At 55.1% G+C, this 17,989-nt stretch overlaps 2 protein-coding genes across 2 annotated transcripts; one reads left to right on the forward strand and one right to left on the reverse strand.

The window, feature by feature from the left end:
- The first annotated feature begins 6,232 nt into the window (after positions 1-6,232).
- On the forward strand, positions 6,233-10,922 carry NCCRP1 (NCCRP1, F-box associated domain containing). The gene is made up of 6 exons (XM_084860813.1): positions 6,233-6,970; positions 8,385-8,447; positions 8,526-8,577; positions 9,428-9,523; positions 10,003-10,141; positions 10,258-10,922. The coding sequence occupies exons 1-6, from the start codon at positions 6,403-6,405 to the stop codon at positions 10,408-10,410; spliced, it is 1,071 nt and encodes a 356-aa protein (XP_084716939.1). The 5' UTR covers positions 6,233-6,402; the 3' UTR covers positions 10,411-10,922.
- A 493-nt stretch (positions 10,923-11,415) lies between these two features.
- Positions 11,416-12,208, reverse strand: LOC311633104 (syncollin-like). Its single transcript, XM_084905350.1, has 2 exons — positions 11,790-12,208; positions 11,416-11,586 (listed from the first exon to the last, which is right to left on the reverse strand). Exons 1-2 carry the CDS (start codon positions 12,182-12,184, stop codon positions 11,577-11,579), a joined length of 405 nt encoding a protein of 134 aa, XP_084761476.1. The 5' UTR covers positions 12,185-12,208; the 3' UTR covers positions 11,416-11,576.
- Positions 12,209-17,989: the final 5,781 nt, after the last annotated feature.

Here is a 17,989-nt window from a genome sequence, read left to right on the forward strand (position 1 = left end):
CTCTAAGCCCCTGATCTCCAGGACACCCTCCCCCCATTCTCTCTATTATGGGATTAGCCGTGGGACAAACTGACACTGCTAGGGGTGACACTGGCTTTGAAGCAGGAATACCGTGTTTCCCCGAAAATAAGACATCCTCCGAAAATAAGACCTACTTACAGGTTTCCTTCTGAGTGAAATATAAGGCATCTCCCCGAAAATAAGGCCCCCCTAGGCTAAACATGAGAGATTTGGTCCACTGATTCTGAAAGAAATGGAGTCACAAGAAATTCACCAGGAAATTCAGGAATTGGATTGTTATGATGATGTTCCAGAAGATGATGACATGATTGTCATTGAATAAATGAGTAAATTCTTGATACTGTAGGATTCACAGTTTGTCTGGTTTGTGTTGACAACTACCATACTACCGTACCGTATACAGGTAATAAATTTCCTTTATTTTCACTTAACAATAAATGTGTACCGTATTCTTCTTCATGGAAAAATAAGACATCCCCTGAAAATAAGATCTAGAGCATCTTTAGGAGCAAAAATTAATATAAGACACTGTCTTGCCGGGACCGGTTTGGCTTAGTGGATAGAGCGTCGGCCTGTGGACTGAAAGGTCCCGGGTTCGATTCCGGGCAAGGGCATGTACCTTGGTTGCGGGCACATCCCCAGTAGGGGGTGTGCAAGAGGCAGCTGATCGATGATTCTCTCTCATCGATGTTTCTAACTCTCTATCCCTCTCTCTTCCTCTCTGTGAAAATCAATAAAATATATTAAAAAAAAAAAAAAAAAAAAAAAAAAAAAAAAAGACACTGTCTTATTTTTGGGGAAACAGGGTAGTGAGAGCTAGACATGGGTGCAATGGACGTGGTTCCTTGACCAGACAGAGCCTTGCACTCCTGCCAGGAGCCGGGCCTTCGTGCACTCCCTGTCAGCAAAGAGAGCAATCAGTCCGTGTTTTCTCTGAGCTGGGGACAAATAATAAACAAACCCACCCACGGCCCTACCCTGGTGAGTCTGACATTCTCATGGGGTGATAGTCACGACCAAGTGAGCATAATCATATACTTAAGATATTTACAAATCATACTAAGTTCCTGAAAGAAAGAACAGGGTGTGGCTAAAGGGAATAATAGGGGAAGGCCCAGATTGCTGTTGACAAACCAACAGGGAATAATTACCAAGATGTATTGTTAGGTAGGAAAAAAGCCAGGAGGATGTGTGTGCTGTGAAGAGCTGACATTTCAGTGGAGATGAAGGCAGCCATGGAAGCATGGCATGTGACGCCGTGGAGGCAGATGCGGCAGCATGTGCAAAGGCCCTGAGGTGGGAGGAATTTGTAGGTCAAGGGCCAGCAAAATGATGGGACGCCATGAGTGAGGGGGCGAGTGGCACTGCTTTATGGCTGAGAAGCTAAGGCTTGGAGAAGGAAGTCCTTTGCCCAAGGACACACAGGTTTGGAATGAAACTCTCTGAGGATGCCTGTATTGCTTTTATTGCCTCATTCAGCTCCACATTTTGTCTCAGCCCTGACCCTGTCTCAACTCCAGCTCGAACGTCAGCCACCCCTGGTATCACCCTTTGGATGCCCAGGACCTAACACATGTGCAATGGAATGCTTGATTTCCTGCACCGCCCCATCTGTTCTGGCCTCTGTCTTCCCCTCTCTGCAAGTGGTGCCACCTTTTGCCTATTGCTCAAACTGTCAAGGCCAATCGAGCCTTTTCTCTGTCTTCAGACAAGATCCTGAATCTGTCCTCTGCCAGCCACTCTCTGATCCCACCATGGACCTGCCCACCCTCCACTCCCTCCTTGCTGTCTCCCTGCCTCACTCAGCCAGAGAGAGGCTATATCTACCCATTTCCCACTGCACCTTCCCCATGGTTCCTAGAAATTATTACCCTTAGAGAAACGCTCGGGTGAGGATTAACAACAACAGAAGACTGAGCATTTCATCGCCCAGGAAGTCCACTCCCATATGTCTTTGCAGTTCATCCCCAGCTCAGGCTACCCTCGAACTGCTCTTTTTTATTCCAGCTACAGGTCTAGGGCATAAAATGTATGCATGGGTACGGCAGGGCCTTCCGGCTGCTGGCCATGGCCTTCCTTCGTTCCTCACCAGCCCCTGGTGGTAGCGTACGTCATAGCGAGCCATCAAACTCCCGGTCTCACAGCCAAACTCCTGAGGGGACAATTTGCATATTAGGCTTTTATATATGTAGATTACTGTTGTCTTTTCCAGAATTAGATATAAATGGAATTACTCTGGCCATACTCATTTTTTTTTTTTTTTTTTTGCCTGACCTTGGTCACTCTTTGTGATGATTTTAGTTTTGCCCAGGTGGTTGCATGTTTTGATAGCTCCGGCTTTTCCCCCACTTAGATAGTCCATGGTGTGGATGGAGGTCGCCTACATTATCCATTCGCCTGTTGATGGCACACATTGTCCTGATTGGAAGCTATAGTTGACTCTTGAATAACATGGGAGTGAGGGGTGTGCCCTCCCCCTGCACAGTAAAGACCCACACATAACCTTTTGTTGTTGTTAATCCTCACCCAAGGATATTTTTTCCATTGATTTTTAAAGACACTGGAAGTGCCAAGACTGGTTTGGCTCAGTGGATAGAGCATCGGTCTGCAGACTGAAGGGTCCCAGGTTCGATTCCAGTCAAGGGCATGTGCATTGGTTGCGAGCACATCCCCGGTAGGGGGTGTGCAGGAGGCAATTGGTCGATGTTTCTCTCTCATCGATATTTCTATCTCTCTATCCCTCTCCCTTCCTCCCTGTAAAAAATCAATAAAATATTTTTTTTAAAAATAAATAAAATAAAGACAGTGGGAGGGAGGGGGAGAGAGAGATAAAAAATCATTGATGTGAGAGAAACACATTGATTGGTTGCCTCCTGCATGTGCCCCTATGGGAGCAGGGAATCGAGCCTGCAACTGAGGTAGGTGCCCTTGACCAGAATCAAACTTGCCACCCTTCAGTCCCTGGGCCAACACTCTAACCACTGAGCTAGGGCTCCACATATTCCCCCAAACTGAACTGCTTATAACCTACTGTTGACCAGATAACGATAACCTACGGTATTACTGATAGCATAAGTAGTCAATTAACACATATTTTGTATGTAATATATATTATCCTATATAATAAAAGCATAATATGCTAAGTGACCAATTGGTCAACCATTTGCTATGACATGCACTGACCACCAAGGGGCAGATGCTCTGACCAGTAGGTTAGCTTGCTACTGGCTTCTGGCCAATAGGGACTAGGTGAGAGGGCCGGACCACATCCTAGAGCCCTCCCACAGTCCCTCCCCAGCCTGCCGGCCCCCATCGGCCCCATTGGGACTGGGCGAGATGGCTGCTGATCAGCCCGATCACTGGCCAGGCTGAGGGACCCCACCTGTGCACGAAATAGTGCACCAGGCCTCTAGTGTACTATATTCTTACAATAAAGTGAGCTAGAGAAAAAACAATGTTATTAAGAAAATTATAAGGAAGAACAAATACATTTCCAGCATTGATTGAAAAATAACTGCCCATCAGGGGACCCGCCTAATTCAAACCCATGTTCAAGGGTCAACTGTATTTTTAGAAAGTGTTGGGTGCAGGTCTTTGTGGGGACATGGCTTTTCATTTGAGGCTAATCCTAGGAGTGGGATTGCCTGGTTATAGGGTGGGAGGATAATCAGTTTTAAAAGAAATTGTAACATTGTTTCCCAAGTGGTTGCACCATCACTCACGTTTTTTAATGTTTCCTGACACATGCAGGGTGGCTTTGGGGAAGGGTGCCATTTGGCCAGCTGGCCTGTGTGGGAAGGAAACCTCTGAGATGTAATGCCGAAAGCCCCTGGGCTTTGCAGGGCTCTGGCTGTGCTCCTGGATCCCCCAGAATTAGGTAAAAATGTTCCTCATAGTAGGAATGTGGGATGTGAGCTTAACTTTTAGATCCTGAGGTTGGAGGGACTGAGTGGGACTCCTGGGAGGAGGGCCTGAAAATTCACATTTTAAAAAAAGCTCCCTGAGTGAATCTGAGGTTCCTTAATGCTGGAGAGCCTCCAAGTGTGGGGATGTGGGAGGAGGTGGGGCATTCCAGGCGGGAAGAACTTCACCATCAAAATCCTGAGATGAGAGAGAACAGATCACAAAGGCGGGGCCCAGGATCCGGGTCACGGGTGCCTGCCAGAAACCTGGGGCTTGCTGAGGACACTGGGGAGCCATGGCAGGCATAAGTGGGGGAGTGAGTGGTTGGCTTTGGGCTTTCATAGGGCCCCTTGGCTGCCACGGTGTGTGTGTGTGTGTGTGTGTGTGTGTGTGTGTGTGTGTGTGTGTGTCTGCTCTCAGGGAAGGGGTGATGTGGAAACCGTGGCAGGCAGGGGGCAGGCAGAGGAGGGGCGTTGACTTCCACTTTGCAGGCTCTCCCTTGCCCTTATTTTTCGGTGCCTGGCTCCCAGCCACTCCCTGCCCTGCCTCGGAGTCTAACCTGGTAACAGCTCTGACTCTACTGGCCACACCATTCTCCCTCCTCCTCCTCCTCCAATGAGGACAGATGGGCAAGCCACCAGACAGGGTGTGGTTTGATGCCCGGGAGCGTCTCTGGCTGTGGGTTGTCCTGGCCTCTCTGCATGCTTGTCTGGAACCTCCCAGTGCAGTGGGGCTAGGCGCTGTGTGCATAGTTGGTTTGTCCCCTCCCACGGGTCCTTGCTGCCTTCCAGGACCCTAAATCGGCTAATTCCCAGCTTTCCCAGGACAGTTCCTCACTCCCTGCCTCTGAGCTGTGAATGGAGGAGCTATTATCAGTCTCTGCCTCCTGTGGTTGTTGAGAAGTTCAGTGAGTTAAAGACAGAACTAAGTATGGCCATTATTATCTCCTGTCTGCTCTGTGTGGACCAGTGCTTCTCCTTGGGTGCGATTTGAGTCTGTGTCCCTGTGTACCTTATCTAAAGTTCTGTGTTTCCAACACGCCACACAGCAGCTGTGCAATCTTGGGTGAGTTACCAGACCTTACCGTGTCTCGGTTCCTCCTCTGCGAAAGGAGGTTAGCCCTGGTATCTGTTCCTAGGGAGGATGTGGTGATTGAATTCACCACCCCACCTGAGGAGCGCGGAACAACCCGGCACAGACAGCCCTCAGGTGCAGGAGCGTCATCACTGGGGTGAGAACTCAGCTCCCGTGTCTGCAGCCTGTGTCCCCTCCAATCGGGCAGGAAGCTCCCAGGCCTGTGAGCGGCCTCTGCTTCTTCATCTGTGAAACGGGTGGCAACAGCACCCACAGAGGCTGGCACTGAGCGGTGGGGCTCACACAGCCCACAACACGCCTGCTGTTCCTTTCCTCACATCAGCAGCACCTCCTCCTACGGCTTCAGAGGTGAAGTGAGCGTGGACGCACCAGACCGGCCCCCGGCAAGCAGCAAGCACGGCTGGTGCTGTAACCTGTGTGCTCACCTGTGTGGGCTGTGACGGGCAGGATGTGGCCGTGGGCATCTGGCCCTACAGGTTTCTCCGCCACCCCACTTCCTCCACCCCACCTCCACCACCCCACTTCCTCCACACCCCACCTCCTGGCCCACCATCGTTCATCCCTCACCCCAAACTCTGTGTTGCCTGCCCGAGCCCCAGGAAGGGGTGCAGGCACCCCCAAAACCAGATAGTGTTGCTGTTTCCCTCTCCGCTGCTGTCTCAGTGTCTCACCAGGGACCCCCCTCTGGGTGACTGCCTATCTCTGGCTCTAGGTCTCTTTCCGCCCTGTACCCACACCTCGGTTTCCAGAGCAGGAAATGCCAGGGTCCCGAGGGCGCGTCCCAGGTGGGGACAGAGCAGGACCCCCCCTCTGCAGGACCCCTCTGCTGAGAGGGGAGGCCAAAAAAAGGGGTCTCGCCGGGACCGGTTTGGCTCAGTGGATAGAGCGTCGGCCTGCGGACTGAAAGGTCCCGGGTTGGATTCCGAGCAAGGGCATGTGCCTTGGTTGCGGGCACATCCCCGGAAGGAGGTGTGGGCACATCCCCGGTAGGGGGTGTGCAAGAGGCAGCTGATCGATGATTCTCTCTCATCGATGTTTCTAACTATCTCTCTCTTCCTCTCTGTGAAAAATCAATAAAATATATTTTTTAAAAGAAAAAAAGAAAAAAAAAGAAGGGGTCTCCCTTAATTACCTCCTGCCAAGCTGGATATTTTTATAAAAGATATTTTTATTGATTTCAGAGAGGAAGGGAGAGGGAGAGAGAGATAGAAACATCGGTGATGAGAATCATTGATTGGCTGCCTCCTACACCTCCCTGCTGGGGATTGAGCCCCAAACCCAGGCATGTGCCCTTGACTGGAATCGAATCCAGAACCTTTCAATCCGCAAGCCGTCGTCGCTCTAGTCACTGAGCCACACCAGCTGCAGCCATTCTGGATCTCAATGAGGCGGATGGGCCTCCATACAGAGCATTGGCTTCCTTGTCACACCCCGTCCCAGGGCCAGCGCTCCGGGGAGGTGGGGGCTTGGGGATCTGAAGGGCTGAGCCCTGGCCTCGGGTCTGAGGGAGGAGGGACTGGGGGCGCAGGTCCTGCCCCTACACACCCCTCTCTGAGTCTCAGCCGCAGAGCCCCGCCCCTCCTGACCCACTTACCCGCCCCGCGGGGAGCCCCACAGTCGCCGATGGAGGAGGCGCGGGAGGGACGCTTGCGCGGCGGCGGGATGGAGTCCGAGGAGCCCGCGAGCCCCCCGAGCCCCCGCGCGCCGCCCTCGCCGCCGTCCCCGCCGCCGCCGGAGTCCCCGCCGCCACCCGCGGCCCCCGCGAGCCCCGAGGGGAGCCCCGAGGGGAGCCCCGCGGAGCCGCCGTCGGAGGCGCACGCGCGGCGGCTGCTGCTGGAGGAGTGGGGGCCGCCGGGCCGGGACCTGGCCCTGCCGCCCGGCCTCTCCTGGCAGCTGCTGCTGCTGCGCCGGCCGCTCTACCGCAACCTGCTGCGCTCGCCCAACCCCGAAGGTGCCCTCCGCTCTCCCTCCGCTTCTCCCTCCGTCCTCCCTCCGTGTTCCTGCCTGTGTCTCCTTCTGCCCCATGTCTCCATCTCTACGTGTGTCTCTGTCACCCCGGCTCCTTCCGCCCCCCTCCCCTCCTCTCCCCTCCTCTCCCCTCCGCCCCCCTCCTCTTCCCTCCGCTCCCCTCCTCTCTCCTCCTCTCCCCTCCTCTCTGCTCCCCTCCTCTCCGCCCCCCTCCCCTCCTCTCCCCTTTTCTCCCCTCCGTTCCCCTCCTCTCCCCTCCTCTCCCCTCCGCTCCCCTCCTCTCCCCTCCTCTCCCCTCCTCTCCCTTCTTCTCCCCTCCGCTCCCCTCCTCTCCCCTCCTCTCCCTTCTTCTCCCCTCCGCTCCCCTCCTCTCCCCTCCTCTCCCCTCCTCTCCCTTCTTCTCCCCTCCACTCCCCTCCTCTCCCCTCCTCTCCCCTCCTCTCCCCTCCTCTCCCCTCCTCTCCCCTCCGCTCCCCTCCTCTCCCCTCCTCTCCCCTCCGCCCCTCCGCCCCCCTCCTCTCCCCTCCGCCCCTCCGCCCCCCTCCTCTTCCCTCCGCTCCCCTCCTCTCCCCTCCTCTCCCCTCCTCTCCCTTCTTCTCCCCTCCGCTCCCCTCCTCTCCCTTCTTCTCCCCTCCACTCCCCTCCTCTCCCCTCCCCTCCCCTCCGCTCCTCTCCTCTCCCCTCCTCTCCCCTCCGCTGCCCTCCTCTCCCCTCCTCTCCCCTCCGCTCCCCTCCTCTCCCCTCCGCCCCCCTCCCCTCCTCTCCCCTCCTCTCCCCTCCGCCCCTCCGCCCCCCTCCTCTCCCCTCCGCCCCTCCGCTCCCCTCCTCTCCTCTCCCCTCCTCTCCCCTCCTCTCCCCTCCGCCCCCCTCCCCTCCTCTCCCCTCCTCTCCCCTCCGCCCCCCTCCTCTTCCCTCCGCTCCCCTCCTCTCCCCTCCTCTCCCCTCCTCTCCTCTCCCCTCCTCTCCCCTCTGCTCCCCCTCTCCCATCCTCTCCCCTCCTCTCTCCTCCTCTCCTCTCCGCCCCCCTCCCCTCCTCTCCCCTCCTCTCCCCTCCGCTCCCCTCCTCTCCCCTCCTCTCCCCTCCTCTCCCCTCCTCTCCCCTCCGCTCCCCTCCTCTCCCCTCCGCTCCCCTCCTCTCTCACCCGCTCCCCTCCGTTCCCCCTCTTGGTGCCTCCCTGTCCCCCGGCCTCTGCCTCACCAGAACGCACCTGGTCCCTCCCCCCAGGACATGCTCAGGGCTCTCCCTGGGCCCTGGCTCACTCGCCCCTGCCAGACTGGTCTGGCCTGGTGGGTGGCACAGCTTCCTGCCCTTCCAGAGGGCCCTGGGGGCAGGTGCGGGAGAGGGTGGCAGGGGCAGCTCCAGCACACCTGAGGGTGTGCATCACCTGCCATTTCAGGCATCAACATTTATGAGCCAGCGCCCCCTACCGGCCCCACGCGGCAGCCCCTGGAGAAGCTGGGTGAGTGCTTGGGGGCTGGGCCCCGGGGAGGACGCCCCACACACTGCACTTCTAACCCTCTGCTCCTCCTCCTGGCAGGCAACTTCCGCGGGTGGTACATTAGGACCGAGCAGCTGCAGCACAACTGCAGGTGAGTGACCAGGACCCGCCTGCGATGGGTTCCGCCTCCCGCCTTCCTTGTGTGGGGCCTGGAGAAAGGGCTTGGCCTCTCTGGCCTCGGTTTCCGGCTCTGTAAACACAGCCAGTCGCCTGCCCAGAGAATGCTCCTACCACGCACAGCACAGGCTTTGGCCAGGTCTGGCTTACACATAGCAGGTGTTCACAGGTAGCAGCTATTATTGTTCCTCTGCGGAGCCTCTTCCCCTGGGAGGAGGCGAGTCCCTGGCCCAAGAATCTGAGCCCCCTTCTGGGCAGTGGGTGAGATGGTGTAAGTCAGGGGCTCAGAGTCACAGACGCTCTGGGTTGGGACCCGGCTCTGCAGCCTCTTTGCTGTTTGAGGTTGAGCAAGACACTTCCCTTCTTGGGCCTCGGTTTCCCCACTGCAACTCAGGGTTCAGAACGCATCACCTGCCCTGGCTGGTTTGGTTCAGTGGATAGAGCATCGGCCTGCTGACTGAAGGGTCCCAGATTCGATTCCAGTCAAGGGCACATGCTGGGCTTGCAGGCTTGATCCCCAAGGGGGGGAGGGGTGCAAGAGGCAGCAGATCAATGATTCTCATCATTGATGTGTCTATCTCGCTCTCCCTCTCCCTTCCTCTCTGAAATCAATAGAAATATGTTTTTAAAAAGAAAGAATGCATCACCTGCTGAGAGGGTGATGGGAAGCAAGACTATAAGGTGCCTAGTGAGAGCCCAGGCCCATGTCTGCGTACCCTGGAAAGGCAGGTGCTGTGGTCAGGCTTCCTGCTCCCTGGGGCAGGCTGGCCTGGGAGATGCCCAGGAATGCCAGCGTCCCAGAGCCGCCCCCTGTGCCCCCCCAGCTGGACGGTGAAGCATCAGTGTGTGGACCTGCTGGCCGAGGGCCTGTGGGAGGAGCTTCTTGATGACGAGCAGCCGGACATCACTGTCATGGACTGGTACGTGCCTGCACCCCGCCAGGTGCACACAGGGGCTCCCCAAAGCTCAAGCCCCACCGCCCCTCCCCTTTGTCTGAGCCCCCCACCAGGACCCTCCTCAGCCCTGCCCCCCCCTGCGGCCCTTCTCTCTGACACTTTCCGGCTGTGAAATGTGCCAGGCCCAGGGCTATCCTTGCCTCTCAGATGCTTGTCTTTCTCAGGACGATCGTCCTTGTCCTTCAGGGGTCAGGGGCACGTGGCTCCAGCGGGAAGCCTTCCCGACCAGCCCCGTCCTGGTCCCGACTATCCCTGCTGGTCACTGCCTCCCCCTCTGGACTGGGAACCCCACAGGGCAGGCACGGGGCTGTCTGGGTCTGCTGTGCTCCAGGTGCACGGTGGGAAGGGAGGGGGCAGTGAGGGGTGCTAAATGGTGATTGGGGCAAGAAGTTGGGATCGGGATGTTGGGCTAAGGTGGCAGCTGAAGGCGTGCCCCCACCCAGGTTTGAGGACAGCCGGCTGGACGTGTGTGTGTATGAGCTGCACGTCTGGCTGCTGGCAGCTGACCGCCACAGCGTCATCGCTCAGCACCACGTGGCGCCCCGCACCTCTGGGAGGGGCCCTCCTGGCCGCTGGGTCCAGGTGAGACTCCCCGCCCCGCTGCCAGCCCAGACCCGGCCCAAGGCCTCCAGGGGAGGAGGGGAGAGCGGGCTCAGGGGCCCTGATGAGGACGTCTTTCTGTCCCGCCGCCGCCACAGGTGTCCCACGTGTTCCGCCAGTACGGCCCCGGCGTGCGCTTCGTCCACTTCCTGCACAAGACCAAGGACCGCGCGGAGCCTGGGGGGCTGCGGCGCACAAGGGTGACCGACTCCTCCGTGTCTGTGCAGTTCAGGGAGGGCCGGGCTGTGTGACCTCGTCTGCTCCCCAATGTCGGACCTCACACGCCCGAAACGCCTGCCTCCTTGGCGTTCCCCTGCACGCTCGGGCTCCAGGAGGCCAGGGACCACTCCTCCCAAGGCAGTGCTTGGCACATAGTAGGTGCTCAATAAATCCTTGTTGACTAAACCAATCAGCACCTGTGCCCAAGGACTCTGGTATGTTTGCCATCTTTGCTCCTTCCCTGACTATCTCTGCCCACTCCCACCCCCTCTGCTCTGTGATCCTCCAGCACCCCTACCTCCTCCACCTCTCACGCCTCTCTTGACCTCTGATCTCCTCACATACCCCAACTTATGGTCTCTTAGCATCTCCACCTACTCTCTCCCCCACATTTCTTAGCTCTCAGAATTTCCCCAAATCCTCCTCCTCCATCCAACCAAAGTTGTCCTTTCTGATGAGCTGTCCTCATACCTTTCCTTCCCCCAAGACCCTCCATTCTCTTCTTCAGCTTCTCCTAAGAGCCCCCAAACTCAGGTGTCCATCAAGGGCCTCTTCCCTGGGGGTGGGGGTGGGGATAGGTTGCAAATTCACATTTGCAGAAATATGCAAATTTGCACTAAAGTGTCTCCCATGTGTAGGGAGAGGAGGGTTGAGTATTGAACATCCCGTGAGTCCTAGGCTCTGGCCAGGCCTCACATCAGACCTGGCCTCGCCTGGGCTGGCCCTGGAAGGCCTCTGCTGTCTCCTGCATGAATCCGGACTCTGGGGCCCTGGCAGCCAGAGCAGCTGGGGTCACTCAGGGAAGGGCTTTGTCCCCAAAGGTCTGGGCAGCATCAGCAGCGGTACCATTGCATGCCACACATGCTTCCCGTGGAGTGTGTTTCTGTGCACACCTCAATTCGTGTCAGAATCCATGGTGTGTCCCCAGTCAGCGCTGCCCCAGGTAGGCTGATCCTGGCATGACCCCCTGCCGTCTCCCCATGCCACCCCCGTCCTGTGTGGACTTGGGTCCCAAGCACAGCAGATGGCAGCCAGGGGCGACTTCACAAGGACTGTATTGCGGGGAAGGCAGGGTGGGAAGGGAGCAGGCAGAAAGCTCTCTTCGCTTGGGACTGTGACCTTCAGCAGGCCCCAGGGACAAGGCCGGGTGAGGGGCTCCTCATTCTGCAGGGGCTGGAGATGAGGGACCTCTGAGGCATCAGTTGCACCTGCAACAGAATAAAAACTTATCACCAGGAAGTGCCAGCGGAGGGGATGTGGGTGAGAAGGGGCACCTCCAGGACTGGGTCTAGGGATTCCCACTTTGGGTCAGGGACTTAGGGGGCTGGGCAAACTGGAGCTGAGGGTTCTGTGCTCTGGAAGCAGACGTGCCCTGGGGGGTGGGGAGGGGAAGGGAGGGGAAGGGGGGCACCTGCAGTAGATGGAGGCGATGGCGTTGGACCAGTGGCCGAAGATGCCCCGGCGGAACTCCTCCAGGCGCGGGTAGGTGCCTGACTTGAACTTGCGAGTTTTGCCGCCCTTGCCGTTGCGGGACCACACGGTGAGCTCACAGCGCGGGGCCACCACGACGGAGGAGATGATGTTCCTCCAGTCAGAGGGCAGGAAGGGCAGGTCTGTGTCAGACTCTATAGTTAGCTCGGCGCCTTGGCAGCAGTTCTCATAATATGGGTCGCTCTTGTCATAGACCTTGGCGCATATCCGAGGCCCCTCGGAGTTCTTGAGGTCAGCGGCTGCCGGGCAGGCGCCTTGGACACCCGGGATGGCCACCAGGGCCAGGGCCAGCAGCAGTGGGCACAGCGGGGACATGGTGAGGCTGTGGGGCCGCGCCCCTGCACGCTTTTATGCCCCTGACCGTGGGAAGGGACAAGCTGCGAGATTAGGACTCTGAGAGGGAGGCGGAGGGGGAGCAGGGAGACCTTCCCAGTCCAGGTCGCAAACCCACAAAGACAGGTACAGGTGGACATATTCGTATGAAACGCAGCAGCTTAGGAGTCTGTGTGGAAGCAGTTACACAGGAAGTCAATGCACAGGGCTTGCGGGCCGATCACTTGCAGCACAGAAGGGGGCAGGGTTACTAGGTTAGGCAGGAGGAGCTGGGAAACACTGACCAGGAATGAAGCACCCACCCCACCTCCTTCAACACGAGAGGCTGGGGGGGAGGGGGGAGGCTCGGCCTTCAGGCGGGGCAGGTCCCAAGACCTTGGGAAAGTGGAAGCTGGAGATTGGGAGGGGGGTGGAGGGGGTGAGGAGGAGGGACAGGGAAGAGCCCCTTCACTCAGGAGTGGGAGATCTCCCTGTCAAGTTCAGAAACGGAACCTGTGAAGTATAAGACAGGCCTATTGTGAACACTTAAAGCCATAGCAGCCCGGCCAGTGTGACTCAGTGGCTGAACGTGGGCCTATGAACCAGGAGGTCACAGTTGGATTCCAGGTCAGGGCACATACCAATGAGTGATTCACTCTCACATTGATGTTTCTACCTTCTCTCTCCCTTCCTGTCTGAAATCAATGGAGATATCTATATTTAAAAGCAAAAAATGGAAACTATTGCAAGGCCGCCTGTCGGGTGTGGCTCAGTTGGTTGGGGCTGCTCCAGTGCAGGGAAAGTGCTGGTTCCATTCTCTGACAGGGCACCTGTGGGAGAGAGGGCAGGAAACTGGAGGGTTGTAGGTTCAATCTCCTGTAGGAGCATGCAGGAGGCAGCCAGTCTATGTTTGCTCTCACATCTATGTTTCTCTTTCTCTCTCCCTTTCCCTTCTTCTCTCTCTAGAAAATCAATTTTAAAAACACACCACCACACATTGCAAGGCAATGTGCAAAGGCCTGGGGAAAATAGCTAGAAAGGTAAAGAGCCCTAGCTAGTTTGGCTCCCTGGATAGAGTGTCGGCCTGCGGACTGAAGGGTCCCAGGTTCCATTCTGGTCAAGGGCACATGCCTGGGTTGTGGGCTCAGTCCCCAGTAGAGGATGTGCAGAGGGCAGCCAATCAATGATTCTCTCTCAACAGTGATGTTTCTCTCTCTCTCCCTTTCCCTTTCTCTCTGAAATCAATTAAAAAAATATATTTTTTTAAAAGGTAAAGAGTGTTTACAAATTGACAAGATATCAAACAGCCCCCTTAACCCAAGAAGGACAAGCCTAGGAGGGAATGGGAGGGCAGGGAGTTCGATTTCCCACGAGGTTGGAGATCTTGATCTATAAAATAAATAGGATCTATCCAATTGTATAAAAATCTTAAACTTGTATAACAACAAATAAACAAAAACAATAGTGTGATGCAAGAGAAGAGAAGATTCTTGTAATACACAATGAGTGCTTACCAGTCAGCACATTTTGCTGAAAATAGTTCATTCGCCTTTTGTGTAGACAGGGAGTTTTTGCCAGGAAGGATGATCCCATCATGCCTCTGGAACCAGCATGGCCTCCTCTTTGCTGGCTCATGTTTGGCCCAGTGTAGCCTGTACTTGTTTCTTGCCTGCCATGCTGAAACCTGGCCTGCCCAGCATCTATGAGCCAAAGGAAAAGGTAGGGAGCAAGATAGGAAGAGGAGGGAGCCTGGGATCTCAGGATGGGACAGGCCCCGGGCCCTGGGAGCCGGCCCAGGCCTTCAGAGGCTCTTTGACATTCCTGGTCTCCTGCCAGAGGAGAGCAGGTTCACGGATGGGTGAGCTGCTCAGACAATAGTTCAAGTCTGTGGTTCTGTGGGTGAGTGCAAGTCTGGGCCTCAGTTTCCTCATCTGCAAAATGGTAATAATTCTTCCTAAGCTATAGGACTGTTGTGAAGAGTTTAAGGGATAATAGGAAGTTCAAGAGTGAAAGGAGAGGGAAACCAACATGGCGGCGTAGGTGAACAGCTGGTCTGCCGCTCACACAACAATTTAAAAAAATTAAAACTAATACAAAGGATACCTATCATCCAAAACCACGGGAAGGCTGGCTGAAAGAGAGGGGAGTGCAAGTGCTGAAAAGCTGAGGAGCCTAGGTATGGAGGCACTCGAATCTGGCTGGTGGCGAATCGGGCTGGTGGTGGGTGACTGGGAGCCCGGTGCAGCTTTTCTTTCCAACCCGAAAGGAAACAAGTTCCCTATCACTTTGAAATCCAGTTTCTGGGGTCACGTGGGGGACCCAGATGCCTAGAGGGAGAAGCTGGTCTGTTGCCATCGGCCCAAAGTGAGGGCAACTCTTGCAGAGGTGTGCGCAGCAATCATTGTTGACTGTGCTGGATTGCAGGGAAGTGGGGACTTGGAAACACGGCAGCCATCCCTGTTAGCCACGCCCCAACATAGTGATGTCCTGAAACCCACCGCACCCCGAGGCCCCGCCCCACCCTGAGACCCTGCCCTGAGGCCCCGCCCGCAGATCCTACAGACCTGCCCAGGCACTGTACAGCTGCTTTTACATATGAATGGCCTGTATTGTGGCAGCTTAACCATATATAAGCTGCAGCTCCAGCAACAAAATCGCCAAGTCCCAAGCAAACAGGAGAAAACTACCAGTAGTTCTTGCTGTAGCTCCTGCAGGGTGGCTTCAGACAGTAACTGAACTGAATCCCATTGGAGAGCCAGTGTTCCTAGTGATCAATTTCAACCACTCACACCCATAAGTGACACATTTGGGAGACGGACTTAGTGAGCACCGAAGTCCCACTGAAACAAATCGTGTCTCCAGTGCAGCAGACAATGGTGGACCCACCTCAGAGCGCTGGTGGGAGCAGTAAGTGGACCTGTCCACATACCAGCACTTACAATCAGGCCCACTAAGTGCCATAGGAGCAAGTGGCATCATCATTGTCATGAAAGCCTGGTGCACAATAAGGTCTCAACAAATGTAAACCAGCACAACACAACCCTACGTGACTAGCTATTGTCTAGCCACTCAGCCTGGACTCCCTCCCTACTGGCCACCTCAGATGCTGTCTGCACCTTGGCCAGGGCAGTGCAGTGACTAAAGCCAAAGGCTAGAACACAGAAGTGGGTTAAGTTTTGACTCTGTCACCTTGCTGAGTAGCATTGCTTCTGAGTGACATTGTGAACTCACCTCTCTGAGCTTCAGCTTCCTCCTACCTTCAATAGGATAATAGAAAATGATAATAGAAATAGAATATGATCATATAAAATCACTTCCTATTAAAGTAATTTATAACTAATATAGTAAAATATTCATAAACATTAATAATCTGCATAATTGATATTTATGAATGTAACATAAAAAGTATTTAATATGTAATATTGAATAAGATAATAGCATAAATCCTATATAATAAAAGTCTAATATGCTAAAGTGTCCAGTTGTCCCATCAGCCATTCAACCAAAATGTAATATGCTAATGATATGCCAAGGCCACTCAACCACTCACTAAAATATGCACTGACCTCTAGGGGGCTAACAGGCAACTGGTCAACTAATCGCTATGAGGTGCACTGACCACAAGGGGACAGATGCTCTGATCTGTAGGTTAGCTTGCTCCTGAATTACAGCCAATTGGGACTGAGCGAGAGGGCTGGACATGCCCTGGAGCCCTCCCACAGTCCTCCCTGGCTGGCCAACTTCCCACGTCCCTCCCTGGCCCCGATCATGCATTGGTGGAGTCACTCAGCCTGGCATGCACCCTCTCAATCCAAGCTGAGGGACTCTCCCGCCTAGTGCATGAATTTTGTGCACTAGGCCTCTAGTATCCTACCTAATAAAAGAGTAATGTGCAGCCGAAGCTGGTTTGGCTCAGTGGATAGAGCGTCGGCTTTTGAACTGAAAGGTCCCAGGTTCGATTCTGGTCAAGGGCATGTACCTTGGTTGTGGGCACATCCCCAGTAGGGGGTGTGCAAAAGGCAGCTGATCAATGATTCTCTCTCATCGATTTTTCTAACTCTCTATCCCTCTCTCTTCCTCTCTGTAAAAAAATCAATAAAATATATTTTTAATTAAAAAAAGAGTAATGTGCAAATTAACTATCACTCCACTACATCCACAAACCATGCCCACAAGCCACTCCTACCAGCCAATCAGAATGAGTATGCAAATAAACCCAACCAAGATGGCTACAGCCACAGAGAGCAGAAGGGAGGCTTGGGTTTCCCCGGCAACAGAGGATGCCAAGCTTTCCACCTGCCCTTGCCAGCCTAAGCCTCCACTCCAGGCTACAAAGTTTCAATTATAGAAGGTAAACAAATCCAAACAGAAATGGCTGCAGCCATGGAGCAAGCAGGAGGCTTGGCTCTGCTCCAGGCTCCTAAGTTTCAATTGTAGAAAGTAAATAAATTCCAGATACAAGGGCCTCAGTTTGGATCGAAAGGGGGCATGGCTGGCCTGCAAACCACCACAGGCCCCTCGCTCAGGCTGCCCTATGCCCCAAGGGAACCCCCACCCTGATCCAGGACACCCTTCAGGGCAAACCAGCTGGCCTCCACCAGTGCACCAGGCCTCTATCCTATCTAATAAAAGAGTAATATGCAGATTGACTATCACTCCAACACACAATAGCTGCCCCATGTGGTCAAAGATCCTGCCTCCATGTGAATACAAGATGGCCACCACAAGATGGTCAGCAGGGGAAGGCAGTTGGGAGGCACCAGGCCTGCAGGGGAGGGAACTTGAGAGGGACCAGGCCTGCAAGGAAGGACAGTTGGAGGTGATAAACCCTGCGGGGGAGGGCAGTTAGGGGTGACCAGGCCAGCAGAAGAGGAAAGTTGGGGGCAAACAGGCTGGCAGGGGAGCAGTTAGACAACAATCAGGCTGGCATGGGAGTGGTTAGGGGGTTATCAGGCTGGCAGTTAGGGGCAATCAGGAAGGCAGGCAGGCGAGCAGTTGGGAGCCATCAGTCCTGGATTGTGAGAGGGCAGTGGGACATCCCTCCAGAGGTCCCATATTGGAGAGGCTGCAGGCTGGGCTGAGGGACACACACACCCCTACCCCGTGCACAAATTTTGTGCACCAGGCCTCTAGTAAATATAAAAAGCATGAAATATAGTGCCCAGCACATGGTAGTTGCTTAATAAATAGGAGCCATTGTCCTAGCCAGTTTTGCTCAGTGGATAGAGCACTGGCCTTCGAACTGAAGAGTTTGATTCTGTTCAGGGCACATGCCTGAGTTTTGGGCTCGATCCCTAGTAGGGGGTGTGCAGGAGGCAGCCTATCAATGATTCTCTCTCATCATTGATGTTTCTATCTCTCTCTCCCTCTCCCTTCTTCTCTGAAATCAATAAAATATATTTAATAAATAAATAGGAGCTATTATGAGTATTCCTATAATGATTTTGAGGCCCTGGACCTGCCCCAGACCAGATCTGGATCCTTCTGCCTCTTTTCCTTCCAGGACCCTGGGAAATCTAATCTTCAGCTGCTAACTTCCCAGGGTCCTAGACCTGAAGGACACAGGAGCCCCGCCCTCCCAGGTCTGCAGGGCCCAGGCTCAGAGATGGAGGCGTGGTAAGTGCAGCTCGCTTGGACCTTGGATGCAGTTACCTGGAGTTCCACCTGCCCCCGAGGGCCATGGACGTCAGACAGATGGTGACGTGGGTCAGCCAGGAAACCCGGAGAGGGAGGCAGATCCAGGGACAGGAACACAGGACCCATTGGGCCACAGCAGATCACAGCATACCCAATCCAGGCACACACACC

This window comes from Pipistrellus hanaki (genome assembly GCF_964339955.1).
Source record: "Pipistrellus hanaki genome assembly, chromosome: 15".
NCBI lineage: Eukaryota > Metazoa > Chordata > Mammalia > Chiroptera > Vespertilionidae > Pipistrellus > Pipistrellus hanaki.

Bases quoted from the DNA above. Each gene is read 5' to 3' on its own strand.
- NCCRP1 (XM_084860813.1), top strand. From the start codon at position 6,403: ATGAGGCGGATGGGCCTCCATACAGAGCATTGGCTTCCTTGTCACACC. The intron at 8,578-9,427 runs GTGAGTGACCAG...GTGCCCCCCCAG, and splicing joins CAGCTGCAGCACAACTGCAG to CTGGACGGTGAAGCATCAGT. The intron at 9,524-10,002 runs GTACGTGCCTGC...GCCCCCACCCAG, and splicing joins GACATCACTGTCATGGACTG to GTTTGAGGACAGCCGGCTGG.
- LOC311633104 (XM_084905350.1), bottom strand. From the start codon at position 12,184: ATGTCCCCGCTGTGCCCACTGCTGCTGGCCCTGGCCCTGGTGGCCATC.